The sequence below is a fragment of the Phlebotomus papatasi genome, chromosome 1 (assembly GCF_024763615.1).
Source record: "Phlebotomus papatasi isolate M1 chromosome 1, Ppap_2.1, whole genome shotgun sequence".
In the NCBI taxonomy this organism is placed as follows: domain Eukaryota; kingdom Metazoa; phylum Arthropoda; class Insecta; order Diptera; family Psychodidae; genus Phlebotomus; species Phlebotomus papatasi.
This window is the reverse complement of record NC_077222.1, coordinates 81,307,202-81,330,036: the sequence shown is the minus strand read 5'-3', so window position 1 is coordinate 81,330,036 and position 22,835 is coordinate 81,307,202. Positions and strand designations below refer to the sequence as shown.

Here is a 22,835-nt window from a genome sequence, read left to right as displayed (position 1 = left end):
TTTAGATGCGGGAAGATGCTTCCCACTCTGAAACTTTCTCCTTTCACCTCATCCTGGAAAATCCTCATGATGGAAAAAATGTTGTGCCGACAGTTGAAAACACACCCTAAGAAAAGGAAAAGAGAGAAATGACGAGTCCTTACAAGACGCAAAAAAGGCCTAAAGACACACCGAAGAAATGGAAAAAGGACATATTCTAGGACGGTTACATTTTCAAAAGGAAATTCTATACTTTTCTTCTTTCCCATACATTTACTTTTAAGAGGGTTCTTTTTTCTCTTTCTTGAAAACCCCTTCCATGGGCATAAAAAAGGGTCAAATGGAGATAAATGGATTAAAGGGTCAATTTTCTTCTGTATCCTTGGTCCTCTACATATTTTATCCTTATACAAATGGACTTTGTGAGACAGGACAAATATACAGGAGAAAGGAAATCGATATGGGTAAAGAAACACGATGGTTACATTAGCAAATTAGCATGAAATTTGATCTTTCTTCCAGCAATATTGATTATTACCAACTTTTATCCAGGACATTCTTTGCCCCTTTCTTCCCATATCAATTGAATTGCATTATTTTGCAACTTTTCCATCAGTGTCGCAGTTTGTGAAAGAAATATTGACAGCCGTTAAGTGCAAGAAATATGCGATGATAAAAACAAGGGATGAAAAATTGTAACCCTTTCCATCTCACCCCGAGAAAAAAAATCCATATAAAAACATTAAGATATTTTGAGAAATATATCCTTGCAAAAAGTAGACAAAAGAATAACTATGAAGTTCAAAAATCATCCCTAAATTTAAGATCTTTTTCAACGTCAACCCTTTTGCGAAATATGATGTCCTATCCTTTATTTTTGCACATTGATTTCACCTGGATTTAATTTTCTCACATGATTTTTGCACACTAAATCACTCTCATGATGCGACAAGGAGCAAAAGGGAACCTTTGAAATTAGTCAAGTGTAAAATATTGTACACCTCTAAATAAATTACATGGTATTTTTGTACTTTCTAGGTATAGTGTCTCCGTGTAGCATATCTCACAAATGATACCCCCGTGAAATAAATAAAACACCCCTTTTTTGATGCAATGTCTCATACACATTAATCAATTTCCATTTACCCTTTATCTCTCAACCATTCTTTTCTTCCACTATAAATTTTTCTATACTTTAAAATAATGTGAAATTCTGCAATTTTTACCGAAACTCAATCTCACTATTGTGCAATTGAAAAAGTAGGGTACAAAAGAAATAGAATGAGGGATATTTGTTGAAGGAAAATGTGACATTTTTGAGTGAATTATGCAAAGTAATTTCAATAGTTTGTAATTGTGAATCAATTTATCAGTATTTACTTTTGCAAAACCCAACTCAAAAATATTGAGAAAAGACAAATATTTTGAGAAAAATCTGCTAATTCTTTGCAAATATCTGGTGAAGTTAATGGAATAGCATAAATTTCATAGCATGAGTTTCATTATCTATTTTTTTAATGTGAAATGCATTTTACAAATATTTATTTTTCCAATATTTAAAAATAATTTCACAATTGAATATTGCAAGAGCCCTTCCTGTAGGGGAATTTTGTAGTTTTTGTGGCATTGTAACACGTGAGTTCGAAACCTGACAATGTCAGTCGTGCTTTTTTCTTATATCACATAGGTCCGAAAATGCAATTCATTTTATTAATGGAATCTCTTTACTTAATAATATTATGCAAATACAGTCCATCTTGATTAATTTGTTTAGTAAAATTTATTGTCATTTTAATTGCTAAAAAAGGGCCTCGAGTGGATCAGTGGATAGAGTAGTAGCTCTATGACTGCGAGGTCTGGGGTTCAAAGCTGAGCAGCAGCAGAAAAAGATTTCTCATGCCATATCGGCTTTGAATTCGTCCAGTGAATGAATGAATAGTAATGTCAATGGTGCATATTGGCAAAAAAGTGAACCGCCTAAACAATAGAGGCTGGTACGAGAACGAGTTTCGACATGAAAGCGGTATTTCAGTCGATACAAATATTCGCTGTCACTGATCCCAAACACACACCGAGAAGGGATGCTGTGATATAGTAACGGCACTGACTGCTCACAGAGCTGTGATATAGAGCGGCTACCCGTATCGGGGGATAAGATAGAATAGGAGTGGGGAAGCATAAGGGGCCCAATTGGTGGCCTGGATGCATCGGAATATCCGAAATGGAGAACTGACCCCTGGCAAAATCTTATCTTATCTTAATTGCTAAAAATCTCAAATATGTGACTTCTGACAATGTCACGTGAGCTGAAATAGTAATGTCACGGCTACAGAATCACACTTTCGAAAAAGCTCTCTAGAAATTCGAACGCAATTCGAATTGTCATAAAATTTCCCTACAGGTTTTCTTGTTTCTTAAACTCAAATAAAAAGCAACAGAATTTTTGTGTACAGTGAACACCGCACATAATAATTTTTGTTTTGTAAACATGTTTTTCATATTTCAATCAGCAAAGTGAAAACGATCTAAATCTAGTCATATTGGTCACTCTAATAGGCAGTTTCGAAAACGTTTACGAAACACAAGTTATTGTTGGTTGGGCATTATGTCCAACACACAATAAATTTTGTTTTGTGAACACGTTTTTGACATTCCGGTGAGAGCAAATGATAGCGAGATCTAGTCATCTCGCTCACACTCAAAAGCAGTTTAGAAAAAAGGGACAGATAATCCTAACCGGCTTATGTAGGTGAGATTCTTAACGTGAGCTAACTCGGAGTGCATGCAAATTCGATTTGGAGCTGAAGTTGGGAGACGCCATTCAGTTATCTTGAATCAAATTCGTGAAATTATACAAATTTTGTATTTAAACCAAAATATCAAGGATTTGGATGAACTGACACAAAAGTGATATATGGGTGAAATGTAGACCAGAATGTTCTCTATAATTTTCCCATAGAACATGATCTCATCGATTACTCAGAAGCCAAGATAAGCGAGGTTTTTTGTTTCTTAACTCGTTTTTTCATCCAGAGTTCCCCAAGTAGTCATTTGTTGAACTTCAACTATATCAAAGAATTGTTGTATTTTGTGGGACTTTCCATTTAAAACCCTATTTTAAGTATCTTGGTTGAGTAGAGGCAGTCAAATTGGCATCTGAGTGATTTCAAAGCGTTAATATTGGAAAAATCAATTTTTTCACACTTAAACGGCAAAATCGGAGTGATAGCGTAGTCTGAGCGGAAAATGATGTATGGACGAAATGTAAAGACAAATGTCCTCTACAATTATGTCGAAGTAATCATCAAAATCGGTTCAGCGACAGTCGAGATAATTGAGGTTATGTGATATTGAAATTGGTTTTTCGACTGTGGCGCCCCTGGTGTTGGTCCCACGAAGTTCAAATATTCTAGAAAGTTGTAGCATTTGGTGAGATCTTTCGTTTAAGCCCTCATTCATCAAAATTGGTCACATAGAACCGGAGATATGATTTTTTGAATTTCGTGAACTTTGACCCCTCATATCTCCGGTTCTATTGAAACCACAGCGCACATACGCACCATTTTGGAAACGTCCTAGACTGGACTACAACATACTAAAATTTCATTAACTTGCACAATGCCGTTTTTGAGAAAAGTGACTTTGAATTTCGATGAATTTTGACGCTATCACAGCGCCACCTGTGGTGACTTTTTGAACTTCCATCTGAAAGTGCTCATCGAGACGAAACCAAAAAGGTAAAATTTAGGTCGCTATGTTAATTAGAACCGGAGATAGAGGCCGGTCAATGTTCGAACTTTGACCCCTTATAGCTCGGGTCAGGGGTTATGGATCGACTTAAGGTTTTTTTTGTTTGATAGGTATAATCAACGGCTACAACATACTAAAATTTCAGCCCGATGCACAATGGAATTTTTGAGTTATTTAACTTATAAGATTTAAAAATTTTCTTTTTAAAAAAAGCGCCCCTAGCGGTGATTTTATGAACTTGCGGTGTTAGAAGGAGAAGTTGCATTTCATGAGAGCTTTCCAAAAAGCCCTCACTTTTTAAATTCTGACAATTAGAACCGGAGTTATGGCTATTTTAAGAAATTTTTTTTGGACCCTTATAGCTCGGGTCAGGGGGGTCGGGGGACCTTAAGTTTGGTATTGATGGAAAGCTCTAAGGCCCAGCTATAACATACTAAAATTTGAGCCCGCTCGATGCCATAGGGGCGGAGCTATTGAGAAAACAAAAAAAGGGGGGTCTTCAAAATGGCGGAAGGAGGGGTGGGGGGTGGGGGGTCTATGCACCAAGTTGCAATTTTCACCCGATATATAACCTTTGCCGAAAACCGCAAGTCGATATCTTTTTTAGTTTAGGAGCTATTAAGCTCCAAAGAGCGGCCGGCCGGCCGGGAACGTAAAATAGCCACATATATATTCGTGATCAGGAAGTGCTGAAACACATTTTGGCCAAGTTTGAGGTCGATCGGACGACATGAAATTTTGTTAGGATTATAGTAGGTGAGATTGTTAAGAATCTCACCTAATATCAACATAGATAATTTACTACGCGTGATGCCCAGCGCACACTAACTTTCATTTGTAAACATGTTTTCAAAATTTCCTATGAGAGAAAGCGAGATGACTAGATCTTCATTTCATTCACTCTGATAGGAAATTTTAAAAATATATTTACAAAATTAAAGTTATAATGCACAAAAGCGCAATGGTCTTAACAATAACTTTAATTTTGTAAATATATTCTAAACCGCATTTGAGAAACGAAAAGACTAGATCTACAGTAGGTGTCAAAAGTTTGTTGCCTCATATATATGTTCGGCAAACGAGATGCAAAAAATGATAGAAAAAAAATACTTTTTATTTTTTTTTCTTTTTGCAAATTAGTTGTCTGTAATCCGTAAATCTTACTTATGTATTTAGAAAACATTCTTTCATTTTATTTCATATAAAAAATTATTGTTTTCCAAAAGTTGCTCATTTTTCATGCGTCATAAGTTTGTTGCCTCATTTGAAAAGTTACTCAAAATGATCAAAAACATGCAACTAACTTAAAATAAACCGGCTATATTTTGAGCTTATGTCATTTGAGAGGCCAATGGTGGGTTTGGACATTTTTAAATTTGTCTATGGTAAATACATGTATAAAAAAGTGATTATAAATAACAAGATAACAGATTATTTTTTAATAATTCATAATTTAGTGAAGTCAAAAGTACAAAACAAAAGTTATTGTGCATTGGGAATTATTCCCAACGCACAATAACGTTTCTTTTGTAAACATATTTATGAGATTTCAGTGAAACTGAAAGTGAATGAAATCTAGGTCTAGTCATCTCGCTCACTCTCGTAGGAAATTTTGAAAACATGTTTACAAAACAAAAAGTATTATGTGGTGCCCATTCAAGTGGGAAAATTCTTTAAAATTTTGTAGCAATTTATATTGTAGCATATTGTAAAAATATTATAGGAATAAACAAATTTTATGCTTTGTTTAAAACATCAGCGAACAACAAATGCAACAGGACAGTTTTAATGCAAAAAAAAGCTCCTACTGCGGAGCCTAGAATTCCAAGGCATCGATAATTATTTATTTGTATAAAAATTCAAACAACATGCAACCCCATCAGAATAACATAGTCGGTATTATCGCACAATGTACTATCAAAATGAGGTATCTTTTGCTATCTAAAATCTCCATGTTGTGCTCAAAATTGGTCTATGCGGATATGAAATGAATTTGCATGAGACAGTGAGAAAGAGATTCACTATCTCAGATTTGATACACCATTTTTTATTTATTTTTCTCCACGATGTATATGCTTTTCTTTTTTTGCACCATCGACACACAATACCATGGGGAGAAAATATGAATGAGAAATATGATGATTCAGTAAAAAATGGGCACCAAGAAATGTTCTGTCTGCCATCCGCGTGTGGTAAACTAAAAAATGGAGATTCCATCGTCTCCCAATCGCCAGTCACCTATTTTTTCCGCACTCACTCTTTCATTGTGTCGAAGAAGGATTCTTCAGTGACTCAAGAGAGGGTTTGGATGATGAACCCCATGGGGTGGATTGAAGAGGAAGATTTGCTGTGTCACTGAATTTCCATACAGTGCTAGTCTATATGTTCAAATATTTTGATTTCCGCGGTAGGGTTAAAGTTGTTGTGTCATACAGTATTCACACTTTTCTCCCATACTAAATCTCCCAACTTCCTGGAAAAATTTTGTCCTTTGGAAAAGATCAAGGGTTAATACATATTTGAGTGTGTCAATTAGTTTTGAGATAGTGAAGGTTTATTCTAACAAATAAAATCTAGCATTTCTCACCTCTGAATATAACCTAGAATCAAATTAATTTTTACTTCCCCCATGAGGACATCCACAAATATCATTTCTTTCCCAACTACCCCCCTTTGAAAGAAAATATTATTTCAGCAGATTTATCTCCTCTCTACCACCCCATTATCCCAACTCTCGCTGCCATACACTCAACTACCGTTTGGAGAACTCCCAGGGTTCTGGTTTGTGGCTGGTGAATGAATGGGCACTCAGAGCAAACGCGAGTGAAAGGGCAAGAGTGGATAGAGAAGAGGCAGGAAAAAAAGGATTCTTTTGTGTATATGATCCCTCCATTTGCATGTGGAACTTGGAGACTCTGTGGCTACAAAAATATTATTCATGCATAGATTTCTTCCTCATTCTATATCCATCCTTTTTTCAGCCTCTTTCTTTTTTGCTTAGAAAATCCCTCATGCTCCTCCTGCTCTTCTCTACACACTTGGAGAACATCAAAAACCAACATAAAAATGGTTGGAGATGGATACAAAAATGGAAATGTATAAACAAAATCTAGACAGAAATAAGCTTCAAACATATACTTATATAAATTCAAATAGATTTAAACTGGAATTTAGTACTTAGCCACGGCGCTGCTTAAACTATTTTATAAGGGACAAAAATGTTCCAATAACATTTTTAATGTTAGCCTAAAGAATGATTATGGTGCTATTCCAATGAAAAAGGAATACGTTTTTTTAGTACTTTACTGTCCTCAAGTGCTTCTATATAATCGATTTTTCTTTGTGTTGGTTCCTGTCACGACTGTTTGGTGGTTTTAGGAAACGCTGAGAATTGGGGATACCAGTCGAGACAGGAACCATCACAAAGAAATGTCGATAATGCAGTTATTTGTTATTGAAATAGCACTATAAAACAAAGCTACGTAACAATTGACAGAAAATGACCCCGATCAGCTTAGCTTTAAATAACGTTTTTCCTTGAAGAACTTTTCTAATCGTGCACTTACGTAAAAAATCTATGTATAAAAAATGAGGACTACAAATGACAAATATTGTCAGGTTGTTAGTATATAGGGGAGACCGGGGTAGAATTAGAGATGGCAAATTTCATGAAATTTCACAATTTTGAAATTTAGTGAAATTTCACTGTTAAATTTCACGGGAGAAAATCACCACACCATTTTTTTGGGATAGTTACAGTTTGACTTAAATTACTGAAATATGATTAAATACATGCTTATTTTGTAATTCTAACGTATTAACAATGATTCTTTTATAGTTTTTAACAAATATTTTGGACAAATCCTGTGCATTTGAATTTGGCGCCTCACACGGTGGTGAGGAACTGTGGTGAATAATTGTATTCACCACAAATGAAAATGTCACTGTCATTTTCGTATGTAAATAAACAAATAATTGTTTTCTTCAGAAAAATCATTCCTTTTTCAAGGAAAAGGTAGTGAATATGGCAATTTGGTAACATTACAACATTTTAACAGTTGATTTGTGGCCAAATTCATTGACAATTTTCTTTTGATTTTCGAGCATTGAACGTCTGGAAACTTGTTGCAATTCACAGGCATGAATTGCACGGGCACGGATAAGAATATTTTCCAAATTATGCAATCATCTCACTCAGGTTTAGTTCAGTGTAGTGTGAGATTTAATCTGGAACTTGATCTGCAAGTTTTGCTTCTGCATTCTGCAACTAAACTGTAGCGCTCTCATTGCATTTTCTCCAAGGGATGTGCACATGGATGCTTTTCCATGGCTGTAAACATAAGGCTAATCTGTAATTTGAGAATGTGATGCCTGTGGATCAGATTGATGCTCGTATGTATCATTGTATGCAATTTCGAGAAAAACATTGGCGATTAATGGACGCTTTGTAATTACTTCCAAAAAATATGCTATATTGTTCACAAAACAATCCCATCAAGAAGACTAATAAAGTTCCTAGTCCCTAGTGGCACCAAGATCGTTTTGTCGTTTAATAAACGCTTTATGAAATACTGGTCATAAACTTTGTCTGATCACTTCCACATGTACCCGAAGGATTCGTGATAGCAAGGCAAGGAAGAAGGATCTAGTTATGTGAATCTGTATGACTTATTTCATTTGAGTTGCAAAATACTCTCCTAGTAGACACACTTCCGCTTTAATTCAATTCTGATGTTCTATAAATTCTTGGGTACGTACGTACTCATGTGGATTGTGTAGTAATTACCATGAATAATTAAAACTTTGTGTTTAACCTTTATATTTTCCGGTTCTATTTTAGGAAATTTCATTCAGGTGGTTCTGTAAAAAAAATCTGTAAAAAAAATTTAAACAAGAAAATAAATACTCAAATAATTCACTTTATTAAAATTAAAAAAAAAACTATCAACTGGCAAAGATCAGTAAACTATCATAAGTAAATTATTTGTAATTCAATAATGACAAAAGTTTTGCGATTGAGATATCCATGTACTGACTTAAAAATTAGATTCAAATTATTTTCTTTTCATATTATAAACGCGATTTCCTTTTAATATGTAACGATGGCATTCTTGTTGTTTTAAACTTAAGGGAAACTGTGGCAGTAGCAAACACGGGGTAGTTGTAAACACTGATGTTTTTGTCTACTCTACATGAATTTATATGAACCATTTCTTTTCGGTGGACAAAAATCCCGATACTATCAATAAATTCATATAGGTCTCATCTTCTGAAATTCAATATCTAATTAAGAAAATAGCAATGTTTAGAACTACTCCGGGTATCGTAATGCCGCAGTTTCCCCCTAAAGGCGTCTACACATTGGGAGCAATTTTCGTCAAAAATTGCGTTTTTGACAGAAATTTGACGTTTCTCCCTACAACGCTGCAGGGAATTTCCTTCAAAAAATTAATTTTTGACAAAAATTGCTTCCAATGTGTAGAGGCCATAAAGGAAAATACACTAGAAAAATCCTTTGACTTTTCACTTTTTTTTTTAAATAAAATAATCACATTTGAAATATCATAAATTAATTGTAATATTAAAAACACTTTAAATTAATTATTTCAGTCTTTTTTTTTTAATTCGTATAATAAGTGATTTTCACAGAATGTAGAAAAATAAAATATTTAAATTTTATGTTGAAAAAATGATTGATTTTTTAAATTTATTTCTTCACTTTGTTTACCCTAAAGCATATTAAATTTTTGTTTTAAAGAAGCAGTTTCCCAATTTCGAATGAATGAAAATGATGTAGTGTACGAAAGTTTTTTGTAATCCATACTTAAAATTGTTGGTTATGACGAGATATAATCAACGAAGGGATTATATTTTATTTTGTCTGTTATGGCATCTACACACTAGAGAAATTGATGTCCATATTAAAGTTTTTCTTACACAATCCTAGGAAATTTGCTTCAATATGGACATAAATTTCTTAAGTGTGTAGCAGCCATTAATGGCTAGTATAAGTTTATTCTAATTCTTAGAATTTTTTTCTGATATTTAATATCAATTTTAAAACTTCGCTCTTGATTCTAAAAAAATGAATTTTAAGACAGTCTATATAAAGAGAGAAGGAAAAAACTCAATTTCCTTTTCTTGCTTAGCACAATACCCTAAATTTTATATGCTCCAGCTTTTCACTTTACATCAGATAAATAGATTTCATGTCAAAAATACTACTTGGAATAGTAGAAAATAATAAGATAACAATATAAAACATCAAGAAATTTACAGCCTTGTATTTCTTATATCTTATGGACAGTCTTACTATTTTTGTATATTTATAGAATATATCTTCAAAAATATAAATTTTTTTTAAATATCAGGATTTATATATTGCTTTTTAAAAATATTCTTAAAATTAATTAACAGTTTTCTTAAATATCACATATACAGATCAAATTCAAAAATTCTAAAAAAAAAACGAAAAAAGAACGTAAATAAATTTTAAAAAATTCAGATTCAACATTTGGTAATTTACAGTAATTCAAGTATCACATTTTTTATTTATTTTTGCACTTTTATATTTTTTTTTTATTTCTGTGTTTTGACCTTTTTTTTAAGTTTCTGTGCTTTTTTTCTATTTTTTTTTTGTTTTTTTTATGTTTATTGCTTAAAAAAAAACTTCATTCGTCGTAAGTATCTTCATATTGGATGATATCATCATACTGTTCTATTCCTGTGATCATGTTTGTTTCTCCTCTAAACCAGTTTTCTTCGAGTATTTCTTCTTTTGGTGTTTCTTTTTCGATGGTTTCGAGCGGATCTACTTCTCGTGTTTCTTTTTCGATAGTTTCGAGCGGATCTTCTTCTGGTGTTTCTTTTTCGATGGTTTCGAGCGAATCTTCTTCTAGTGTTTCTTCGAGGGTTTCGAGCGTATCTTCTTGCAGTGTGTCAAATGGTTCTTCATCCAGTGTTTCAAGTGCTTCTTCTTCCAGTGTTTCGAACGTTTCTTCTTCCAGTGTTTCGAACGTTTCTTCTTCCAGTGTTTCTAAGAACAAGTCTGGTTCATTTTCAGAAGCGTTGTTAAGGGCATTTATGTTTATTTTTGCACTTGAACCTGTTGCACAATCTGTCGTCTGCAATTATGTTACACAAGTAGAAAATTTTATTATCAGAAATCACAAAACATAAAAAAAAACTTCTAAAAAGCAGAAAACGTATTTTTGAAGTACATTGTATTAAAAAATACATATAAGTTAAAAAAAATATTTAAAGCATTCTCATATAGTAAATAATAGTGATTTAAGGGGTTGTCTTTTGCTTAGAAAACCAAAAATATCATTTTTTTAAATTTTTTTAATTTTAATCCAGCATAAAATTGTAATACACTATCGTGATTTTTTGGAATACTGTCTCAAAGTCAAATCATGAAAAAGTGTCCCTAACCTAACAGCTCTCCCCTATATTGTATTTGAGATCGAGATCTCTCTATCGATGAGTCCCATCCGTCTTTAAACCAACCCACTGTACCCCGATCCTTACTATATTCAGATGGACCGGACTTTATATCTCTAATGTTTATTAACCGATTTTAATGAGCTTTTTTTCTTTTGTTGGCCTTCCTCATTCAGACTATTTAAAATAGAAAATTCTTTACAGATGACCTCTAAATGCGTGCAACGCGGGGTGCTTGCAATTCCAAATGCGTGAAAATTCGATTGAGTTCAATTTTGGGGGTAAAGAATCGCGTCGAGCTAAGTGTATCTATTTCGACCGACAAAAACAGTTAGATCGACGCGATTCTTTACCCTCAAAATGCAAGTGACCTGTAAAGAATCTCAGCTACCATAAGCTTATCTGGGCTTTATCACTGAACATTTTCTATATTAATTTTAATATATGGCTATTAAAATTTTGTATGGATTATGGTAATTGTTACCATTCTAGTTTTCTCTGTGTAATTAAAGTGGTATATTTTTAACTATTTTACTATTAATTAAGTCAATAAAAATAAATATTCTTGTCCTTAAAGCAAGACGATTTACTTAAGTTAAAGTTGGTAAAGTAACATGTCGGCCAGTAAGTTTGTAGATTGACGTATAAATGGAACCACTAAAAAAAAGCTTGAATATCTCGAATCAGCTATCTTTAAAATGATATTTATCAAAATTTGACAGCTATCGGGGCATTGGTTCTCAAGTTACTGCTGTTAGAATCAAACAACCTAAGTTTTTTTTCAAAAAGAAAAATTCTGATTTTCGTTTTTTGATTAAACATTATTATTTATGTAAGGAAACGGTAACTAAAACCAAATAGAAGCTAGGAATTTATTAACCGGACTCTTCTCCATTAATTAGGTTGAATGATCTGGATCTGGAGAGTTTTATTTTGGAGAGCCTTCGAAAGTCTTCTTTTAGGACGGGATAAAAAAAAGTTGGATATTCGTTGAAAATGCCATATCGACTTTTAAAGAACGTATATTGACAAATAGAATTGTCTTACTTAGTCTACGAACATATTAGCCAACATGTTATTAATGTAAGAAATGTTATTTTGAACAGTAATGTTGCACATGATATACATTCCGTTGATATGTATCACTAAGTATATTATATTAATTCAGCTTACCTGCAAATCTGATTTGATGTGCATCAACTGGGCCACGGTGTTGTTTTGCAGTCGGTTTCTCTTAAGAGAATGCACATCCTTCTGCATGGAAAATGAGCGCTCAACAGCACTTGATGTTGGTGGCGACATTAAAACTTTTTGAGCAATGCTACTCAAAGAAGACTTCGGGAAGCATACCTTCCACCAAGCCACAACATCGTCGGTCTCTGCACAAAAATCCCAAACGAATTTTGAAGCAAACATTCCAGACTTACTTTTATATTGGCCGAGTTCCTGTAATATATTTGAAGTCCCTTCCAGGTGTGCTTCAGATATTTTCAATAAAAATTGGATAGTGTCCATATACTCCTCTTGAGTTAAACTGTCTCCCTGATGTTTTGGGTTCAGTAAATAGGCCAATTTATGTATTTTCTGGATTGAAAATATTTTCCGCTTATCTATAATGGATATTATTGAGTGTTTGTCTTCGAAGAACATTGAAGACATATTTATGTTTTGGACTTTGTGCTCAATGTCGTTAATTGCTGGAATGCAATTACTTATCTTCGAGTGATTGCTCTCGAAGTTTATTATATGTTTAGAGATTAAATTTATGATATCATGGAGATCCTTGACTCCGTCCCAAAATTCGTCGGACATAATTATGTCTTTGGACTTTTGACTTATTTTTTTTGAGAAAGTATCATCAATAATTATTTGTTTGAGAGACTTCTTGTTTCGCAATAAGCTGGACAGAAAATTGCCCAGGCTCAACCATCGGGTTTTAACAGGAAGTTTTAGTGTGATTCCAGATTTTTTAAGTAATTCCGCCTTAACCATTTGGTTATTGTTAACTTCCACAACAACTTTCTTGCCTTTTGCGACAAATTTGTTCACATTTGACAGATTTAGAAGGTCAGTGAGTATAAGGTTTAAACAGTGTGCCATGCAACCGTAGCACACTATGTGTTCGAATTCAGCTTGAATAAGTGTCCACGCCTTCTTGTTAACAGAACAATTGTCTGTTACTACGGAAAAAAATTTTTTTGGTCCATATTTTTGTATTGTTTCCGTCAATATATTTGCGATATAATCCGCCGTTTGGCTGTTAGTCCCGGTCTGCACTGATTTTACGAATACGGGTGTTGGAGTGGTAATTATAACATTTATAATACCTGTAAATCAAAATACAGCGATAAGTTTAAGAAAGGAGATTTTTAACTAGCTAATTTTACCCCTGGCTAATTGTGGAACTCAGAGGCAAAATGGCACATATCCTATGGTTAAAGCCAGGGGGTGACATTAGCTCTGAAAAATGCGACCGGATTTAGTGTAATTTTTTCCCTGTTTTCGTACACATTTCACGAGATATCTCCAAAACTACGTAGGTTGCCAATTTAGGGTTTCCGGTTGACTCTTCGTTATTAAATTGGCTTTTATTTTGTATTAGTATTTTTTGCTAATTCATTGTACAATGACAGAAAACAGCTAATGAACTCAAAAGTTTTTTCGACTCGCTAGAAACATATGGGAAACATAGGAAATGTCATGCCCCTGGCTAAAGCATAGGATATGTGCCATTTTGCCTCTGAGCTACACAATTGTATCTCGGTTTCCCCAAATAGACTTATCAGTATATAAAGTAAAATAATATTTAACGTGTTCAATTCAAAATTTCGGCTGAAAACTGGTAGCCATAATGTGCTCCAAGATTATACCCTGATCGGGGCCCATGTAGCCAATGTGTCATATTAGGTGAGATTCATATCAATCTCATAATCCTAATAAAATTTCATGTCCTCCGACCATCTCCAATGTTTGATCACATCATGATCACGAATATATGGGTGGCTAAGTAGCGTTCCCGCCGGCCGGCCGTTCTTTGGAGCTTAATAGCTCCTAAACTAAGAAAGATATCGACCTACGGTTTTCGGTAAAGGTTAAATATCGAGTGGTGGTGCACTGACTCCCCTCCCCCCGACCCTCCTTCCGCAATTTTGAATATTCGCATTTTTTTTTGTTTTTTAAAAGCTTCGCCCCTATGACATCAATCAGACTCAGATTTTAGTATGATATAGCTGGGCCTCAGAGTTTTCGATTAATACTAAACTTAAGGTTCCCTAATCCACCTCACCCAAGCTTTTATAACAAAAAACCGGTTCTAATTGTCAGAATTGATGAGCATGTTGGAAAGCTCTCATGAAATGCCGCTTCTCTTTATAACATCACAAGTTTGAGAAACCACCCCTTTTGTCCATGTGGCGAACTACAACAATATCAAAGAATGATTGAATTTTTGTATTTATTAATTTTCTTTTAAACCTTATTTTAAATAACGTACAATCGTGGCGGGTGACTTTGCACTCCACTGTCCATAAAAAGCGTCTACACAATAGTAGATTTTTTTTAATGCCTTTTTTTTAAATTCTGACGTTTCTGCCTATGAGGATAGGATAAATTTTCTTTAAAAAGGCATTTAAAAAAAAATTAGTAATGTGTAGACGCCATTAAGCACAAGCCACATTCATATCCTAAAAGAAAAGGGACAGATAATAATAACTGACTTATGTAGGTGAGATTCTTAATGTGAACTAACTCGGAATGTACGAAAATTCGATTTAGAGTTGAAATTGGGGGAAACCATTCAGTTATCTTGAATCAAATTCGTGAAATTATACAATCTTTTTATTTAAACGAAAATATCAAGGATTAGGATGGACTGGCAGAAAAGTGATAAATGGGTGAAATGTAGACCAGAATGTTCTCTATAATTTTGCCGTAGAATTTATAACGAGAACTTATAACGAGAGCGACGAGATAATCGAGGTTGATTCTTTCTGACCTCGTTTTTTCGACCAGAGCGCCCCAAGTGTTCATTTGATGAACTTCAACTATATCAAAGAATTGTATTTTGTGATACTTTTCATTTAAAACCCTATTTTAAGTGTCTTGGTGGTGTAGAGGCAGTCAAATTGGCATCTGAGTGGTTATGGGATTAAAAGAGTTATTATGGGAAAAACCAATTTTTTCACACCTAAACGACAAAATCGGACAGATACCGTTGTCTGAGCGGAAAATGATGTATGGACGAAATATACACATAAATGTCCTCTACAATTATGTCGGAGTAATCAGCAAAATCGGTTCAGCGACAGTCGAGATAATTGAGGTTATGTGATATTAAAATTGGTTTTTCGACTATGGCGCTCCTGGTGTTGGTCCCACGAAGTTTAAATGTTCTGGCAAATTTAAATGTTGTAGCATTTGGTGAGATGTTTCGTGTAAGCCCTTTCGTTGTGGCCATTTGAAGAACTTTTTTTGACCCCTTATAGCTTGGATCAGGGGGGTGGGGGGACCTTAAGTTTAGTTTTGATCGAAAACCCAAAAACCCATAGATGTCGATAGGAAGAAGATAAGAACCCATCGATGTCATAGGGGCGGTGCTATTGAGAAAACAAAAAAAGGGGTACTCAAAATGGCGGAAGGAGGGGTGGGGGGCGGGTGGTCAATGCACCAAAGTTGCAATTTTCATACGATATAAATAACATTTGCCTAAAACCGCAAGTCTATATCTTTTTTAGTTTAGGAGCTATTACTCTAGAGACCGGACGGGCGGGAACGGTTTTTAAACATCCATATATTCGTGTCCAGGAAGTGTCAAAACACATTCTGGCAAAATTTGGGGCCGATCGGAGGACATGAGTTTTTGTTATGATTATAGTAGGTGAGATTTAAGATGAATTTATGATTAGGAATCTGACTTAATAAATATTTTGGAATTACTTACCCTCATTACGGACATTAGACCACCCGTCACACATAATTGAGAGATTATTGGCTTCTTGAATCTTAGTATCGACAGTCTTTAGTCTCCTCTGGTACTCTTCCTCCAGGAGTTTTCCCGCTAGTTGTTTTCTTGTTGGAGGTTGAAAATTCGGATTCACTATCCTTAAGGCTTCTCTCCAGTACTTATTTTCAAACATGGAAAAGGGGCACGCTGTGGCATATATTGCCCTGGCCCATTTTTCATCAGTTCTTTTTTTCTGGAATAAAGAAAAAAGAATAGACAGCTATTAATACTACTATAAATTTTAAATCCTAATTGCGAATATGACCAAAAAAACCAGTGATGATAAGTCCAGATAAGGTTTTGATAGCTGAGTTTCTGTACAGGCGACTCCGGTATGCTTGCAACTCGAAATACTTGAAAATTCGATTGTGAGTTGAATTTTGAGTCAATCAAATTGTTCTCGGTGGCCGAAACTGATAAAATTAGCATGACGCGCTTCTTTATGGCCTCTACACACTAGAGGAAAATATGTCCATATTGAAGGGTTTTTCCTACACAAGTACAAGAAATTTGCTTCAATACGGACATAAATTGCTCTAGTGTGTAGACTCCATTACCCCCAAGATTCTAATTAAAATCAAATTTTCTCGCGTTCCGAGTTGCAAGCACCTCGAGCGTTTCGAGGTCGCCAGTAGAGAATTTCAGCCTACCATAAAATTATCTGGACTTATCAATGGTCATTTTTCATTTTAACTATCTAATGGGTAAGACCGCCTCCAGGCGGTCTTCACAAAAATCACATTTACTGCAATTACAAAATTTTTATTTATTTAAAAGTGCTATAGTGTCCTCGATAATAGTCTTACTAACATCTTTTGAAAGTTTGAGCTAATCTTCGTTTAGTTGCTATCTCCAGTTTTGTGTGATAGGTCAGACAAAAGGCAACAAAAAATATTTGTGCAAAAAAAATCGTTTCTAATTTCAAGAAAAATATCGATTTAGAGTTATCTGACTACAATAAATTTATTTTTTACTGAAAGATATGTCATTCTGCTTTGTATATTTTAATAAAAAAAAAAATTGAAAAAACTAAAAATCTGAACTTTAGGAGCAAAAAGAGTTTCAAAAAAAATTTTATGTTTTCTCACCTAGCGCCTAAACTAAAAGAGATAATGAAGAATGGATGGTGTTTCCGACTTTATTGGATCATAATTATCCTAGAAAACATTGTTTTAGAACTTTTTTTCGCGTATTAAAGAAAACACTGTTAGAGGGTTAAATAGTGTTAGTACAGGAAGTCGCAAAAAAATTATAGCCATCGGATAATAAACATTGGAGAGAGTCAGATAAATTTCAATATAGTGTGTATCGTTAGTTCTAACTTATCGCTAAAAAGGGTTTTATTTCAGACACAACATATTTCATTTTTAACGAAATCGATTAATAAACGACAAAAAATACAATCCAGTTAAATTATTTTCGAGTTTCTTGTCGAACCAGAGCAGCGTGAGAACAAAATGCGGTCCATTGTTGAGAACCTCGGCCACAGCTACAACATACTTAAATTTGATCGAAAACGAAAATGAGGATTTCGAGATATTCGACATTTAATTTTTGAAAATCGATTTTTGATTTTAACGCCCCTAATGGTATTCGTATGAAGTTGGGATCTTCTGAAGAGTTGTAGAATTTAATTAGGCCTTTCTAAATCATTGCCCTAGAGGCGCTTACGACAAAAGTTCAGAGATGACTATGCTCTTTTACAGCCAAGCCAGTTTCTGACACACTACAAACGAGGCTTAGCATTCACTGATATCCACAAAACATAGCTTTCCACTCCGACGTATAACCATTTCTGGAGAGAGAACGGAAAGGGATATCGACAAGCGGTTTTCGCAAAGGTTAAATGTCAACCGGAAGAACAGAATGTTTTTCGGTAAGCGTTCATGTTATTGAGAACAATCCAAAAAATGTAATATACTATTTTCCAGAGCGTTGGACACCTATTGCGTCATCATCAGTGGCTTTAATTTGTCTTTTAAATATTAGTCAAGATTATCTCTAATTTTTCCTACATCAGTTATTGAAATTATAGTTAGAAAAGGATTATTTTGCTGTAAATAAATGAAGAAATATAATTCTCTTCTAACATCTTAATCTTCTTACAGATGGACCCCTAATAAATAAAAAAAACACTGATGTAGGAAAAATTAGAGATAATTTTGACTAATATTCAAAATAAACAACTTAAGAACCTCTGAAGTAGACGCAATATTGTATATTACATTTTTGAAGTGTTTTCAATGCTCGCCGGAAGGACAATCCATCCTAAGGAAATAAAATTCACATCCATCGTCGGTCTATTCTTTTTTTATAATAATATAAGTTTAGAGTCAATTCTAATTTTATTGGATAGTGATTTTATTGAATAGTAGTAAATTAGTGAAAAAATACCAAATGAATTTGTGATAAAACGTATTAAAATACTCCAGTGGTAGGCTAAAGGCCAAGCGAGCAACATAGGAGAAGCAAATCTTTTCTACACCCTGGCTGTGAGAATTTTCAAGTAAATTCTAGAAATCTAAATGCTCAATTGAACTCAAAATTAAATTGTAAAAATCCTAGTGTGATAACACCGTTAGAGAATAAATTACTCTGATTTAGTAGTCTCATCTTTTGAGAAAAGAATAAAAGTATATCTATAAATCTATAACAACTGTAGTTTTTCCGCCTAGAAGGGCTTATGAAGCACTGTTCCTATTTACATTGTTGCCAATATTTTATAGTATACACACATAGAACTATGTTATAGGCCTTTGTGTATCTAATGCAAAGTCTTAAAATCCTAATTTTTTGAAGTTTTTTTTTGCACTATTGGCCTGCTGAACTTCCTCCAGAGTCTCATGTTTTTGTAAATACTAACTTGCATTATGGATTGTTGATTTTCGCAATGTAATGTGATTAAGTTTGACTTTCATGATCATTCTATGTTCAGAAAACAGAGACTAAGTAAACTATAAAAATATTTAACCCTCTAACGATTGAGAGTCACTGCATAGTACCATCACAAAAATCGCATTTACAGCGACAATAAAGATTTTATTTATTCAAAATTGCTATAGTATTCTCGGTAATAGTCTTGCTAACATCTATTCAAGATTTAAACTCATTTTGACTCTTCGTTCAGTTGCCATCCAAAGTTTTGTGTGACATGTCAGAGAAAACGTAGGAATTTCTTTTTCTGGAAAAAATCTCATTTCCAAAATCACGAAAAATACCGCTTTAAAATAATTTGACTAAAATAAATTTATTTTTTACTGAAAGACATATCATTCTACTGTGTGTGTTTTATATAAAACATTTGAAAAAAGTAAAAATGTGAGTTTTAGAAGCAAAAAGAGTTTCAATATTTTTTTTATATTTTTGCATTTTCAGCCTAAACTAAAAGAGATAATGAAGAACGGACGGTATTTTTGAGTTTTTTGAACCGTAATTAGTCTAGAAAAAATTCACAATACATTTTTTTTGCATATTTAAAAGTTGGACGTTAGAGAGTTAAAAACAGGTCATTCCGTACCGCAATTGCATTGTATATTCTAATATGAATAATATATAAACAGAAAACATACCATGTCCTCTGATTTTGACAAGTGTAGCTTCGATTCATTGCTGGTACTGCTTGGGCCAAGAACAGGAATAGGACTCCTGCTTCGACTTGCTCTCATATCTTTTCGTAGGTTTTGACTCAAAGTCAGTTCGCCTGTCTCCAGGAATAAATCTGTGAACATAAAAGTTTTATATTTCACATTAATCTGAAACCTTTATTGCAAGAAGTAGAAGTTATCTGTTGCTTAACTTCAGATATCGGGCACTAATATCACTACTGTGTGACAAAATTTAGGTTTTTGTGGGTGTTTTTGACGAGAGTGCAAAAACTTGTTAAAGGGTCGTTTAAGGATCTTAAATCTGAAATCTATTTGTCCGAGCCACGTCTAGTCTTTTTTAGATATGCATTTTTAGTTTTTTGCTGTTTTCTAAAATTCAAAAATTTAAATCTCAGGTTCTATTTATCCGGTAGTACTCACATAAAACTAAAATGACGCGTAATTTCATCCAGTATAACTCTTGTAAACAAAGAACCTACAACGAAAATAAAGTGTATTTTTTAAAGATTTTTTAAAAAAGTGTACGAAAAATTATGCATTTTTCTGTGTTGCAAAATGCACAATTTTGGGTGCACTTTTCAAAAAATCTTAAAAAAATACATTTTATTTTCATTGTAGGTTCTTGATATGTTTACATGAGTTACAGAGGATGAAATTACGCGTCATTATAGCTTGATTATTTGACTACCACCGGATAAATAGGATCGAAGATATAAATTAATTAGAAAACAGTAAAAAAAACTAAAAATGCATATCTAGAAAAACCTAGACATGGCCCGGACAAACAGATTTCAGATTTGAGATCCTTAAATGACCCTCTAACAAGTTTTTTCGTTCTCGTCAAAAACACCCACAACGTGTCGCACAGTGTAGGGGGAGGCTTTGATCGTTCGCACATACGCTACCTTCAGACACTTCATATTTCTCCCATATTCCCTTATGAATCTCACATATGGCTATATATTGTAATAGCTAACCTTAAATCCCATCTTTCCTGAAAAAATTGAGAGTCTAATTCTTTTTTCCTAGTTTCAGGAAACAAAAAATAAAAACAGGTCCAAAACTGTAATTTTGCTGTGCAATATTTCATACGATTGTGCAGAATTAATATCACTTTTCTGAAAAACTACTATCACAAAGGGTAGAAGGGTTATTAGGAATCAGATTTATGTAAAAATCTTTTAGGCTGAACAGGCACTTTTTGTGGGTGGAACAAAATTCACAAACTTGACTCAGATTCATCGATCGCATACATAGAAGACTGCTTCTTTCAGATATTTTCCAGGAAACTTCATTTTAGATACGATCCCTCATATTCACATCTATTGTAATCTACCGATTTGATCCACCACTAAAAAGGAAAACTTAAAAATCGTAAAGTTGATAAACAAGAAGTAATTTGACTCAAATAGGCTGCAGTTGAGTAATTATTAAGCAATTTTGCATTTCTTTGATATAAAAATATTTTTCAAGCTTGCACAAACTGAATGTGCAATGAAAGAATCACATCTGCAATAAGCTCATACAGTTTACAACTGGTTTTTTGACAATCTTTGACATAACCTCACTATTGTGTTGTTTTGCATGACAAAGAAAAGAAATTGTCCGTGAGAAGCTGTTTTGTGAAAATTTTAGCTTGTTCACCTGCTGAAGCTCAATATCTGTGCTAAATCCCGATTCCTGCAGCTGCAGGAACAGAGAAATCTTCAATGATGCGCATTCAAACGTTTTTGTGCATATCCGGCTCCGTGGAAGAATGGTGGAATCTTGTGTGGTCTTCTCGCTTGCAGAGTTTTAGTCAATTTTTAGCTTTAAAAACTTATTAATTCGTGTAAATTTGGTGATATTTGGACTTTTTAAGAAAGTATTCATCAGATTTAACCGTTTCCGGAGTGAAATTCTCGTAGAACCAATCAAAAAAATGGTTTTTAATGTCAATAAAACATCTCTCAGAAAAGTTCCAAAAAAGTGATATTAAAATGTTTTATTCTATATAAAAATGGTTTAATCAAGTAGATTAGAGTTCCCTTTAAACAATGATGTGCAACTTTTAGTGTCCGGTGCAAAATTTACGGTGAAAATGGGGTGTTCAATGATGGCGTGAATCGTGTGCGATAATAGAAACTTGATTCATCTATCGGATAAATCGCCATTAAATTTTCATTTTCCTCTGGAGGAAAATCTAAGGATTTCCTGGAATTTTGTTTGGTGGGATTATAAACCTTATAAGTAAGACATTTTTTTGGCATAGTTGGAGAATCCATACAGTTTGCATGGTAGTCAGAAAAAATCACTGAACTTGAACATCATTTTTGTATGCGAAAGTTCAAAGCCTCCCCCTATACCATAATTTCACAATTCAACCTCTTCACTTATTTTCAGAGGATTTAGTTTGGAATGTTCTCACTAACAGAGGAGTAGAAGAAAAGAAATAAATAAAAATAAAGTTAAAGATAAATAAAAAGAACAAAACGAAGGATAGGTGTGCAGAGGAAGAGATTAAAGAATGGATTAGAAAGGACAATAATTTTCTTATCAAATTACTCTCAGGAAAAAGACAATAAAGTTCGAGCAATACAAGCATTAGGGGGAGGCTTTGATGTTTCGCATACAAAAATGATGTTCAAGTTCAGTGATTTTTTCTGACTACCATGCAAACTGTATGGATTCTCCAACTATGCCAAAAAAATGTCTTACTTATAAGGTTTATAATCCCACCAAACAAAATTCCAGGAAATCCTTAGATTTTCCTCCAGAGGAAAATGAAAATTTAATGGCGATTTATCCGATAGATGAATCAAGTTTCTATTATCGCACACGATTCACGCCATCATTGAACACCCCATTTTCACCGTAAATTTTGCACCGGACACTAAAAGTTGCACATCATTGTTTAAAGGGAACTCTAATCTACTTGATTAAACCATTTTTATATAGAATAAAACATTTTAATATCACTTTTTTGGAACTTTTCTGAGAGATGTTTTATTGACATTAAAAACCATTTTTTTGATTGGTTCTACGAGAATTTCACTCCCGAAACGGTTAAATCTGAT

The 22,835-nt window shown here is 33.7% G+C and overlaps 1 protein-coding gene across 2 annotated transcripts in view; it reads right to left on the bottom strand.

Moving 5' to 3' along the window:
- Positions 1-8,630: 8,630 nt before the first annotated feature.
- The window catches only part of LOC129810342 (uncharacterized), a 16,111-nt gene continuing 1,906 nt past the window's right edge, over positions 8,631-22,835 (bottom strand). For both annotated transcript variants that reach the window (XM_055860752.1, XM_055860754.1), the window contains 4 exons: positions 19,744-19,892; positions 16,112-16,367; positions 12,346-13,499; positions 8,631-10,853 (listed from right to left, as the gene is read on the bottom strand). In XM_055860752.1, the coding sequence (XP_055716727.1) occupies positions 10,401-10,853; positions 12,346-13,499; positions 16,112-16,367; positions 19,744-19,892 (2,012 nt within the window). In that variant the 3' untranslated portion in view covers positions 8,631-10,400. The remainder of the gene's footprint in view (positions 10,854-12,345; positions 13,500-16,111; positions 16,368-19,743; positions 19,893-22,835) is intronic.